The sequence below is a fragment of the Nicotiana tabacum genome, chromosome 4 (assembly GCF_000715075.1).
Source record: "Nicotiana tabacum cultivar K326 chromosome 4, ASM71507v2, whole genome shotgun sequence".
Taxonomy (NCBI): domain Eukaryota; kingdom Viridiplantae; phylum Streptophyta; class Magnoliopsida; order Solanales; family Solanaceae; genus Nicotiana; species Nicotiana tabacum.
In genome coordinates this window covers 48,187,163-48,200,196 of record NC_134083.1, presented here as the reverse complement: position 1 = coordinate 48,200,196, position 13,034 = coordinate 48,187,163, and the positions used below count along the sequence as shown (strand labels likewise).

General features: G+C 38.7%; 1 protein-coding gene across 1 annotated transcript; it reads left to right on the top strand.

The window, feature by feature from the left end:
- Positions 1-223: 223 nt before the first annotated feature.
- LOC142179901 (protein FAR-RED IMPAIRED RESPONSE 1-like) lies at positions 224-11,334 on the top strand. The gene is made up of 5 exons (XM_075250792.1): positions 224-1,039; positions 1,127-1,806; positions 4,348-4,611; positions 6,270-6,324; positions 11,230-11,334. Exons 1-5 carry the CDS (start codon positions 224-226, stop codon positions 11,332-11,334), a joined length of 1,920 nt encoding a protein of 639 aa, XP_075106893.1.
- Positions 11,335-13,034: the final 1,700 nt, after the last annotated feature.

Genomic DNA, 13,034 nt, shown 5'->3' with positions numbered 1-13,034 from the left:
ATGTTTATACAAATTATACGATTTAGTGCGTATACAAATTATTGTATTTTCTTCCTTTCTTAAAAACAAATACGGTATACGATTTAGTATACTTCCTTCATATCAAACCAAGTCAAGTGGACACTTTCTGCTTATCTAAAAATGGATTCAAACCAAGAGAAATTCGGTGGTGCAAGAAAATATGAATCCAAATGAACATAACACAAATACAACAACCGTGAATATGAACCAACAAACTAGGTTTGATAGGGTTATGGACGAGTTGTATAGATCTTTAGGGATGACATCGGACGACAGTTCGTTGAATAAATACGAATGGGCCGATGTTGATTTTCACGGCAGTTTCAACAATGTTGTGCACTTAGATGATGATGATGATGAAGAACCCGATGGAGAATATTACGGAGAAGCTGACAATGAGGAGGAGCAGGTTTTAGGGAATGCGTTAGAGTTATGTGATGTTGATCGGGAAATGGGGAATGAATTCACTAAAGAGGATGTGTTTGTAGGTCCAATCTTTGGAATGCGATTTAGTGATAAAGATTCTTTGTTTGCATTCTACAAAGAACATGCACGATTGAAAGAATTCCCCGTCGTCAAAAGAAATTCCAACAAGAAGGGTGGTGACACTGCCAAATATGTAACTTACTATTGTGATAGGGCTAGTATTCGCAAAACAAAGTTTACTACCAAGAGTAACAATTGTAATGCTAGGGTCGCTGCTGTTTTGGATGATTCTAGTTGTTGGCGTGTCTCTAAGGTCGTTCACGATCACAACCATGATTTACTCCCTTCCATATCGCGCCTGATGGCTGGACATAGGTCCGTTTGTGATTCTTTGAAGAGGGATCTTGTAGCTCACGATCGATCTGGCATTAGACCCTCCAAGAATATTAGACTTGCTGAGGTTCAACGTGGTGGACCGCAAAATTTGGGTTGCACTCCAAAGGATTATAGAAATTTTATTTTAAAGAGTAGGAATTTTGAAATGCAAAAAGGGGACGCACAGTCGCTGCTCAACTTTTTCCGTAAAATACAGGTAAAGGATAGGGAGTTTTTCTATTCAATAGACGTTGATAATATTGGTAGGCTGTGAAATGTGGTATGGGTGCATTCACATTGTAAGGCAGCATATGAGCAATTCCATGATGCGATATTCTTTGATATGACGTACCTTGTGAATCGATATAATATGCCATGTGCTACATTTATTGGCATCAATCACCATAGACAGTCCATCTTACTGGGATATGCTCTCATGTCTCATGAAGATATCGATAGTTATAAATTGGTTTTTAGAACTTGGCTTGAGGCCATGGGAAATGTTCATCCAGATGCGATCATAACTGATCAGTGTCAAAGTATTAAGCTAGCCATTGCTGAAGTGATGCCAAATACAATACATAGGTATCGTATTAGGCATATATTTTCAAAGTTGCCTCTTTACTTAAGTGGTGTTCATCCTTCTAAAATTGCACGTGGAGAATTTAAATCTATGGTCCTTGATAGCATTATTGTTGAAGTTTTTGAGAGAAAATGGACAAAATATATTGCAATGTATAATTTGCATACAAGGAATTGGTTCAACAAGCTTTACTCCGAGAAGGAAAAATGGGTTCCTGTGTACCTTGATGTGTATTTTGGGGCTGGTATGCTATCTACGCAAAGAAGTGAGGGGATGTATGCATTCTTTGATGGATATATTACCCGTCAAAGCACTCTTAAGATGTTTGTTAACCAGTATGAGTTAGCTATAAGAGCTAAGCATGAGAAAGAGTTGGAAGCGGAATACATGTCAAAGGGCTTGTCCGTATGATATTTTTAGACTTGTGTGCATGTTTGGTTTGGAGCCCCGAGGGCTCGGGTGAGTTTCGGATAGGCTACAGGATGTTTTAGACTTATAAAATCTGGTGTGTCTATACTGTATGTGGTATCTAATATATTGTGCTTCGCGATTGCGAAGGGGAACCTGGGATCGGGGAGGATTTTACTCTACGCGACTGTGAGACCATGGTCGCGAACGCGGAGCATTGGGGGAAGTTTCTCTACACGAACGGGACCCGTCGAACGCGAACGCATAGCTTTAGCTAGGGTGGGCAGGGGACCTGGGAAACTCTATGTGAATGCGAGCCCTGTCTCGCGAACGCGAAGGTAAGGCGGGCTAAACCTTCACGAACGCGTAAATCCTCCCGCGATCACGTAAGTCCTTAGGTGGTTGCTCTTCGTGAACGCGATAGAGTTCACACGATCGCGATGAAAACTATTGCCCAGCACTTAAAACAGAATCAAAAATGGGAGTTAGCCATTATTTCACATTTTCAAGAACCAAGCGGGCTAGAGGCGATTTTCAAGAGATATTTTCTTTCTCAAAGTGTTGGTAAGTAATTCTAAACCATTTTATTTCAATTACCCATTACATTTCATGAATTATCAACCTAAAATCTAGAGTTTTATGGTAGAATTGAGGGTTTAGTGTAGAAACTAGGTATTTTGAAATTTGGGGATTTAGACCTCAAATTGAGGTCAGATTCCAAAACCAATTATATATACGGGCTAGGGGTGAATGGGTAAACTGATTTTGGTCCGAACCTCGGGTTTTGACCAAGCGGGCCCGGAGTCGATTTTTGACTTTTTGGAGGAAAATTTGGGAAATCTAAATTTATGCAATATAATTGATTCCTTTAGCAATAGTTGATATTATTGAGACATTTTTGAATAGATACGAGTGTTTTGGAGGTGGATTCTAGATGAAAAGATATGATTGAGTATTAAGTGGCGTTCGGAGCGAGGTAAGTATCGTGGTTAACCCTGACTTGAGGAAATTAGGAACCTCAGACTATTTGCTATGTGAAATTCATGTGAGCGGCATATATGTGAGGTGAAGAGTACTTATGCACCACCAAATAGCCAATTTTACCTGTGTTTCCCTGTTTCTCCCATTTTTCTTATATTGTGTTTTTTCCATTCCTAATTGCTACGTGTTTAGACTAATGTCGTTAAATTAATCTTTCTTATCATGCTTACAGATATTATGGTGATAATTGAGTAATTATTTCGAAGTTGAGATTGATATTGTGGAACCAAATATTGAAGTAAAGCTTGTACTTGTTATTCTATCTCCATGTTGTTAATTGTTCATTGTATTATGGTAAGGGAGAGTGTTAATGCACGAAGGGTGATGTCGTGCCATATTGTGAGTGTGAAAGCACGAAGGGTGATGCCGTACCATATTGTGAGTGTTAATGCACGAAGGGTGATGTCGTGCCATATTGTGAGTGTTAATGCACGAAGGGTAATGTCGTGCCATGATATGAGAGTTAATGTACGAAGGGTGATGTCGTGTCGTTTCTATTGATTTTATGGTGAGGTTGAGAGTAAAAGCACGAAGGGTGATGCCGTGCATTTTTTCTTTACTGTATTCACTGTTCCTGTTGATTCATCGTATATTGGTTGTTCGAGTTATCATTTTGCCGTAGCTCTTTACCTCGTATAACCCTCAGCATGTTTCCCCTTCCCGATATTTCATGTTTAGCTCTTCATTACTGTTATTTGTATATACACTATTAAATCATACAGGGTGATTTGTAGGTGCATTGCCTTAGCCTTGTCACTACTTCGTCGAGGTTAGGCTCGACACTTACCAGTACATGGGGTCGGTTATACTGATACTGCACTCTGCATTTTCTGTGCAGATTTTGATACTGGCTCGGGTTGATCGAGATTTTAGTTGTTGGACTGCTATCCGGAGACTAAAGGTAGATCTGTCGGTGTTCACATACCTTGAAGTGCCTGTCTATCTTTTCTGTCTTACTATTTCTTTCATTCAAACAGTTGTATTTCTTTCAGACTATTACTTGTAGTGAATTCTAGAATGCTCGTGAAGACTCCAGATCCGGGTGGTAGTAGTTAATAAAATTTTTATATTATTCCGCACTCACTATATTTCATCTTAGCTAATTGTTGTTATTTACTGAATAGAATAAGGATTGGTTTAATGATTCTCTAATGTTGGCTTGCCTAGCAAGTAAAATGTTAGGCACCATCACGGTCCCGACGGTGGGAATTTTGGGTCGTGACAGGAAGGTTCTAGCAACACAGATGTGCAGCATGTCAGACCGAATGCGAAGCTTAGCAATTGGGAAGCTACTCATCTCCCCACCCGGAAGGAGTTTTGGTAGTTTTCTTTGTTTTTCTTTTCTGTTGTCGCCATGGTTGTAACCCATACTTTATTTTTTTTCTTGTTTTGATGTTCAAATCCTTCTATCCTTTTGTTTTCAAGGAAATGCAGTGTTCCATTTCCGTTATTCCTAATGTGTGTTTTATTTTCATTTTTTCTCTCTTGTACAGTTTTTTTTACGTTGGTTCTAATGACATGACATGCATGAAGAATTTTCAGCCATATCTTAAAAGCCGGTCTAACCTTGAAATAATGATCCAAGAAGTTGAATGTGATGAAGAGACGGCATTTGAGAAAATAGAGGTTGAGATCTCATCCCTCCGAATTGTTGTAGAAGTTGAAATTGATGATGATGAGTGGGTGAGAAATGATTGGAAGCAAAATGTCATGGTCAACTTTATCAAGAGAAAATGGCTAGAGCGTACAACAAGAAGGTGCGTCGCAGGAAGTTGAACCGGGTCAACTAGTCTTGAAGCGCACCCGTCCACATCAAACTGAAGCTAAGGCCAAGTTCGCCTTCAACTGGCAAGGGCCATCCATTGTGGCAAGAGTGTTGCCCAATGGTGCTTAATACTTGACAGATATAGAGGGCAAAGTTGCGGATATGGCCATTAATGTTGATGTCGTCAAGAGATACTATGTATGACTTCTTTGACTATCTTTAATTATATGTCTTGCACTTGGCATTTCCAAAGTTTTGTATGACGAAGGCATTTTATTCTCCTATCCAAACACTTTTATCCTTTGCTGCCCCCTTTTTGAGCCTTTGATGCATTTTCTTTCATATCCCTCTTTTGGAATAAGAAGTAGAGTTAGAAAATAGAAAAGAAAAAAAGGGAAAAAAAGGAAAAAAAAGAACAAAACAAAACGAATCGTGGTTGGAACTATGTTTCACCTGATTCCTTTTAAGGATACGTAGGCAGCCTTACTCTAGGTTCGGTCCCATCAAAATAAAATCTAAAATTTCCCAAACTCAAAGAAACTAGGGCAGAAGTTTTAGTTTTGGCAAAAGATTTGATTCCAAAAGTTATAATTCTAAACCTTTTCATCTTAAATTATTTTGAGCTTTAATGCCATTCTTTCTTTCTAACCCTGTCCAAAGCCTATATTACGGTCCAAAGAAAGACTTTCCGGTCAATCTTTAAGGATTCCAAGTAAAGTGAGATGGAGGTATGATTTTATTACATCATGGGTAACACTTTGTTCAGGGGAACAAAAATGAATAAAATGAGAGAGCCTTATTGGTGAAAACTCTCATGGGCACCGCAAGGCGATGGTGAGCTGAGAAATAAACAAACTAGAGAGTCTTATTGGTGAAAATCCTCATGGGGCACCGCAAGGCAATGGTGAGTTGAGAGATAAACATATGAGAGAGACTTGTTGGTAAAAATACTTCGGGGCACTACAAGTTGAGTGAGAATTATAGGTTTTACATAAAAATTGAGTCATTGAAGCCCGGTTTCGAAGTGTAAAGGAATGTCGTAAACTGAAGGTGTGATTGGTTTGGAGGATGAGGTTGTCCAATCAAAAATACATGTCATGATCATTGGAGCCAGCTACTTCACTCAGATAAGTTTTTTTCCTCTTCTCCAAATAGTCATATTTGTTCAAACCTTTCCTTTTGTTCCTTTTGCCAAAAATCACTTCACTTTGTTCTTTTGAGTCTATTTCTTTGAGTCTCTTTCAAATTAGTTTTTGTTAAAACAAACAAGAAAGGACTTCAAAGTCTACTACCAGCTTTTTGATTGCACAAGGTAAAGTTTGGCCAAGCACATCACAAGTGACATGATTCAGAAGGTGTAATGTGGCAATAATTTGAGTTCAGGTGATCAAGTGATTCTTGAATTTTAGAAAACATAAAGTTTGATAGTTGTCAAATTCAAAGTGCAATGCAACAAATGAGTGGTAAGAGATCAAATCACTCAAAGGTTTCTATAGTTAAGGTGTGGTCAAAAGTTAGACAAGTCATTGTCAGCTCGAAGCAGCCAATCAAATAAAGCATGACAGTGGCAGAAGTGAACACCTTCAGCAACGATGCCACAAACTAGCCACCATCTTTTCAAACTAACAAGATTTTCTTTGTTTGAAACAGGGGCAAGAAATTTGTTTGCTCTGCAGGGATCCTCCATGAGGAAAGCATATTTCAGGTAAGTTCAGTTTAGGTTTTCAGGATCCTCCTGGATAATGGGATCTAGTTTTAAGCTTTCAGGACCCTCCTGGATAATGGGATTTAGTTTTAAGTTTTCAGGACCCTCCTGGATAATGGGATTTAGTTTTAAGTTTTCAGGACCCTCCTAGATAATGGGATTTAATTTTAAGTTTTCAGGACCCTCCTGGATAATGGAATTTAGTTTTAAGCTTTTAGGACCCTCCTGGGTAATGGGATTTAGTTTAATATTTTCAAGGCCCTCCTGGATAATGGGATTTAGTTTTAGATTTTTAGGACCCTTCTGAATAATGAGATTTAATTTTAGATTTTCAGAACCCTCCTAGATAATGGGATTTGATTTTAATTTTCAGGACTCTCCTGGATAATAGGATTTAATTAAGTCTTCAAGACCCTCCTGGATAATGGGATTTATTTTTAAATTTTCAGGACCCTCCTGGATAATGAGATTTAGTTTTTAATTTTCAGGACCCTCCTGAATAATGGGATTTAGTTTTTAGTCTTCAAGACCCTCCTGGATAATGGAATTTGATTTTAAGTCTTCAAAACTCTCCTGGATAATGGGATTTAATTATATTTTCAGGACCCTCCTGGATAATGGGATTTGATTTTAAATCTTCAGGACCCTTATGGATAATGGGATTTAATTATGTTTTCAGGATCCTCCTGGATAATGGGATTTAGTTTTAAGTTTTCACGACCCTCCTGGATAATGGAATTTAATTTTTATTTTTCAGGACCCTCCTGGATAATGGGATTTAGTTTTATGTTTTCAGGACCCTCCTGGATAATGGAATTTAGTTTTAAGTTTTCACGACCCTCCTGGATAATGGGATTTAGTTTTGAGTTTTCAGGACCCTCCTATATAATGGAATTTAGTTTTATGTTTTCAGGACCCTCCTGGATAATGGGATTTGATTTTAAGTTTTCAGGATCCTCTTGGATAATGGGATTTAGTTTTAAGTTTTCAGGACCCTCCTAGATAATGAGATGTAGTTTTAAAGTTTTCAGGACCCTCCTGGATAATGAGACTTAATTTTAAATTTTCAGGACCCTCCTAGAAAATGAGATTCAACTAACACTCACAAATGTTCCTGATACAAACTAAGGCAGAAAAATTTCTTTGTTTTGTCTGTTTTGTTATGATTGCAGGCACCCACCTAGAGAATGAGGGAATTTATTTCATGTTTCAAGTCAGTAGCAGGCGCTCACCTGGAGAATGAGGGAATTCATTTTAGAGTTTATTTCAAGTCAGTAGCAGGCGCCCACCTAGAGAACGAGGGAATTTATTTATGAGTTTATTTCAAGTTTCGACATTAGTTATTTCAGAGTTATTTCAAATTTCAAGTCAGTAGCAGGCGCCCACCTGAAGAATGAGGGAATTCATTTTAAGTTTCAAGTAAGTAGCAGGCGCCCACTCGGAGAACGAGGGAATTCATTTCAGAGTTTATTTCAAGTTTTGACATTAGTAGCAGGCGCTCACCTGGAGAACGAGGTAATTCATTTCAGAGTTATTTCAAGTTTCAAGTCAGTAGAAGGCACCCACCTGGAGAATAAGGGAATTCATTTCAAGTTCAAGTCAGTAGCAAGCGCCCACCTGGAGAATGAGGGATTTTATTTCAAGTTCAAGTCAGTAATAGGCGCCCACCTAGAGAACGAGGGTATTCATTTCAGAGTTATTTCAAGTTTCAAGTTAGTAGCAGGCGCCCACCTGGAGAATGAGGAAATTTATTTCAGAGTTATTTCAAGTTTCAAGTCAATAAGAGGAGCCCGCTTGAAGAATAAGGTCAATTCAGTTTAGAAGTAGCAGAAGCTCGCTTCAAGAATGCGAGTTAACAGTTCGAGCTACACAACAAGACTGTAGAAGATTCATGACAGAACAATAGATAAGATTTTGTAGTTTTTCTTGTAATTTTTATTTTTATTTGATTTTTCATTTTTGATGTAATGGCAGGAACTGCGAACCGGAACCTCGACGGCACTTCACTCGACTCTCCACCTCGGTATCCTTCTCCATTTTTTCTACTTCTGAACTACACGTGACCTGATTCCTTTATATCCTGATATATGTAGGTTATCCATAACAGGACTCGGTCACATTCTCCTCTCTTTTAGTATATTCTATTCTAAATAAGGTTCGGGTCAAAAATCTTATCGCGTCGTTCTTTGTCTGAAAATCTTCGTATTTTCAGTCAAAGATGGGCAACTGTAGACATGTAATTTTTTACCTCCCTGAAATTTTATACATTTTAGTGCTTAGATATTTCTTTTAGGTCTAATTTGCTATTTTTACTAGTTTTGACTCTTTTGCTTATTTTATTTTAAAAATGAAAATTATAAAAATATTTTCCTTTATTTTAGCTAGTTGATATTTTGTTTAGTTAGTTTTACCTTTGAAAAAATATATATACAAAAATATTCTTGACATTTTATTTTGCAAAAAGATAAGAAGAAAATTAAATTTCAAAAATATATATTTACTTAGTTTAGTTTTAAAGTTGTAGGTCTTCAATAAGTGTTGAGTAGCATTTAGATTATTTTTTAAATTTGGCTATTTTGTTTTCATTTTTAGTTGTTTTCTATTATTTTAGATGATTAGTATTTTTGGTTTATCTTAAAAAAACAAAAAACAAAGAAAAACAAAAGAAAGAAACGAGAAGAACAAAAAGGAAAAGAAGCAAAGAAGAGAAGAACGGAAGAAACAAAAGCAGAAGCAAGAAAAGGAAAAATTCAAGTGGAATTGAGGGGGGACAACCCTTTGAGGGGAGGAGAGGATTTTTGGGAAGAAAGAGAGAGAGAGTGGGGACAATATAAAAAATAGAAAAAAAGGAAATTTTTTGCATAAAAGGGGGGAATTTTCGGAGAGAAAGAAGAGAAAGAAAAGTTGGAGGGTTCTATTCAATTATCAAATTTTTCTACGTTTAATTTGAATTCCAGAAAAACGAAAATACAAAAAAAAAAAAAGTTTGAGTTTAGATTCTTGTTCGAGTTTTGTTTCCATTTCGAAAATCAAAAAATACAAAAATATTTTCGGTTTCTTCTCTTGGATTTCCATTTCAAAACGATGGAGTTTGATTGAGGTCGTTTTGGTTTCGAGCTTTTCGGTGCAGATTCGAGTTTCCGTCCGCGGTTCGTAACATTTTTGAGTTCAAAGCAGTGAAACAATCAATTTCCAGCTATTTTGAGGTCCGCTCCTTCCTCTGTGCTTAATTTAATCTCAGATTTTTATCATGCGAGTAATTTGTGTTTGTTTGCATAATATGCCTCAATTGTTATTCTGTGAATAATTTGCTTTGTCGGTTGACATATGTTTGAGTTTAATCTTTGATTTAATCTCCAATGGTAAATTTTGAATCCATGTTTTGCAAATCTGTGCTAACATGTGCTTACACAGAGTCATGTGAGCTTGGTTTGTATGGAATTGCAAGAGATGTATATGCTATTGAGTGGTGAGCTAATTGTGTATTGCACTAAAAAAAAGTGAATCAAAAACCAATATTCTGGTAATGGGTTACAAGCTTCGTTTGAATTTTCAGAATTAAAAAAATGGCATTAGGAAGATATAGTTGGGGTTTAGATATACCTTTCATCATGCTTGCAATCCACCTTTCGTCATCCTATCTTATTTTGTTATTTTATTTGCTAGTCCCGTAATAGTGCGTTTCTTAGTTTTGTGTATTAGGTAGCTTATATGTATGTCGTAGATATCACTTTTATTTAAGCATGTTTATTAGATGAGTTTAGCGGAGGGGTGTGGGTTGAAAAATGAGAAAGAAGTACGATTTTAAAAGAAATTAAATCTTGAGTATTTTATTACCTTTATTTTATTACCTATTCGCTAAGAGCATGTTTAGCTCTACCACATTTGAGTAGTCAAATTTTAGGACTTTTCATTTCGTTTGAGGTTAGAGCCTAGAGGTTGTCCCATGATTTTTTAGTATTTTGGTCGGGAAATGCCTCGAGGAGCTTGTAAATATTTTAATCCAGGGAATGCCCCGTAGTGAATGTAATTGGAGCCTGTGACGGACATCGTGGAGTGAGCATAGTATAGACATTTGGTATTTTCCCATTATTTTATTTTCTTTTATTTAGGTGGGGATGACCTCGAGTTTCTTGTGTGTTTATTTTTCTTTAGTGTGTTTTTGTCTCATTTTTAGTATTCTATAAAGCCAACTTGATCAAGTATGCAACTGTACTAGTTACGGGACTCAGAAAATGCCTAACACCTTCTCCCTTAGTCAAATGAACCTCCTTACTTAGAATTACTGGTACATATTCTGCAATGGGCGAAAGCCTGACTGAGCAATGCCGCGTGGAGGAAGGCCCACGAGTCGTGAACTTTTTTTCCCGGAGAAGAAGCAATGACGGTATCTCGAAAATAAGCATCGGCTAACTCTCTGCCAACAGCCGCGGTAATAAAGAGGATGCAAGCATTATCCGGAGTGATTGGGCGTAAAGCGTCTGTAGGTGACTTTTTAAGTCCGCCGTCAAATCCCAGGGATCAACCCTGGACAGGTGGTGGAAACTACCAAGCTGACTTTTGTTTTAGAGTCTAAATGTGTTTTAAAGAAAAAAATCATTTTTAAAAAATGGTGACCTGGCACACCGAAACCAAATATCAGGTGACTCGCGGAACCGTTTTTCTGAGGGTTGGGCGAGGGCAGCGAAGTTAGCCTGACTGCTACTTAGCCTCAGCCCTTAGATAATAAATGGCACAATCGTGCTAAAGCGATGACAATCACACGAAACAAGCAAGAAAGCTATGAAAGAAAGAGACTCGGATTTGTGAGGCAAGTGCCAATTTTCTGTTGTATTATGCAATAGCTGATACTTACAAAGAATGAGTATAAAGCTTATTTATAAAAATTAAAATGGCTATACAAAGGGGGTGGTTGGCAGGGCTGGTAAGGCAGTCCAGCAGCCTGGTGCATTCCAGCATGGAAAGCTGCCTGGTGCATTCCAACATGGAAAGCTGGAAAGGCACACTTAGAGGGATTCTACTGTCAACCATGGCCCAGAAGGTCAAAGATGCCTTCCCACTTTTGGCTGCTTGTCCCTTGGTCTACTGACTTTCTGCCAAAGGTACCTTCTGATGGCATCTCATGATTTCTGTGTGGCTCCAAGTATTTTTCCACTAATGGTAGTCCGAGATTTGGGCTCGGACAAGCCACACCGTCATTGAAATTGTGAAAAATTAATAGGCGTGACGGCGGGGCGGTGCACGCTCCCCTAATTGAAATGGCGATGACCCTGGCGCCGCACAACTGAAGATAATTGTGGACTTGTTCCCTGAACTGCCAAAAATCTTCGTACTTCTCCCATGATGCCTCTTCTGGCGAAGTTCCTTTCCAGTGAACAAGGAACTGTGCGCTCGAATTGCCCCATCCTTTTTCACGGACCAACTGATGGTCTATGATGGCTTCCACTTACTTGTCTGTTGCTGGTGGAGTAGAAAAAGTTTGGATTCGGCTGGACTGCGCCCGATTCTTGTCTTCCATGTCTTCGAAATATGGTTTCAATTGACTAGCATGGAAGACAAGATAGATTTTCAGATAACGCGGCATGTCCAGTCGGTAAGATATTAAACCCACTTTGGCAATAATTTCGAATGGGCCCTCATATCGGCGAATCAGACTATGATGTACGCCTCGCAATGATTTGAACTGTCGTGGATTCAATTTCATCATGACTTTGTCTCCAATCCTATAGTTGACTGGACAACGCTTCCGGTCCGCAAATTTCTTCATTTTGCGGGCAGCCTTGTCAAGATATGACCTGGCTAGATCGGCTTGTTCCTCCCAAAATATGTCCATGTGATAAGCCCCCGGATTTTTCAATCCGACGTTGGCAGGCAATGATTGAGGAGTGTTGGGCTGTTGCCCAGTTGCAAGCTCAAAGGGACTCTTCCCGGTCGCCTCGTTGCGTTGCAAATTATAAGAGAATTGGGCTATATCCAGTAGCTTAGCCCAGTCTCTTTGATTGGCACTGACATAATGCCTCAGATAGAATTTGAGTAACGCATTAATCCTTTCCGTTTGTCCATCTGTTTGCGGATGGAAACTTGTTGAGAAGTGCAGTTGAGTTCCCAACAAGCTGAATAATTCTTTCCAGAATGTGCCGGTGAATCGAGGGTCTCGATCGCTTATGATGTGCTTAGGCACGCCCCAATATTTTATGATGTCCCTCTAGAATATACGTGCTGCCTCTTTAGCTTTGCAACCGGCAATGGTGGCCGAAAATGTTGCTAACTTGGTGAATCTATCGACAACCACCATAATGGTGCCGAATCCTTCTGAATTTGGCAAACACATAATGAAGTCCATGGTTATGTTGTCCCATGGCTTCGCCGCAACTGGCAGCAGCTCAAGTAAACCCCCAGGAAGCTTAGATTCCACCTTGTCTTGTTGACAAACTAGACAAGTGCATACGTATACCTCGATGTCTTCCCGCATCTGAGGCCAATAATAAGAAGACTCAATCAGGGTCGATGTGCGTTTTTGCCCTGGATGACCTGCCCAGGCAGAGTCATGACCTACTTTCAGCAGAGTACGCCTGAGATTTGCCCATTTGGGCACGTATACTCTTTTGCCAGTGGTGTATAAGAGACCATATTCTTCCCAAAATCTTTGAGTTTTGCCTTGACTGGCCTTGACCAGTCAAGGAAAAACTCAGAGATTTTGGGAAGAAGAT

What these genes read in the sequence shown, in the direction of transcription:
- LOC142179901 (XM_075250792.1), top strand. Translation starts at nt 224, where the DNA reads ATGAACCAACAAACTAGGTTTGATAGGGTTATGGACGAGTTGTATAGA. An exon ending in ACTTTTTCCGTAAAATACAG is followed by an intron (nt 1,040 to 1,126) that starts GTAAAGGATAGG and finishes TCACATTGTAAG; the next exon opens with GCAGCATATGAGCAATTCCA. An exon ending in ATGAGGAAAGCATATTTCAG is followed by an intron (nt 6,325 to 11,229) that starts GTAAGTTCAGTT and finishes GGCTATACAAAG; the next exon opens with GGGGTGGTTGGCAGGGCTGG.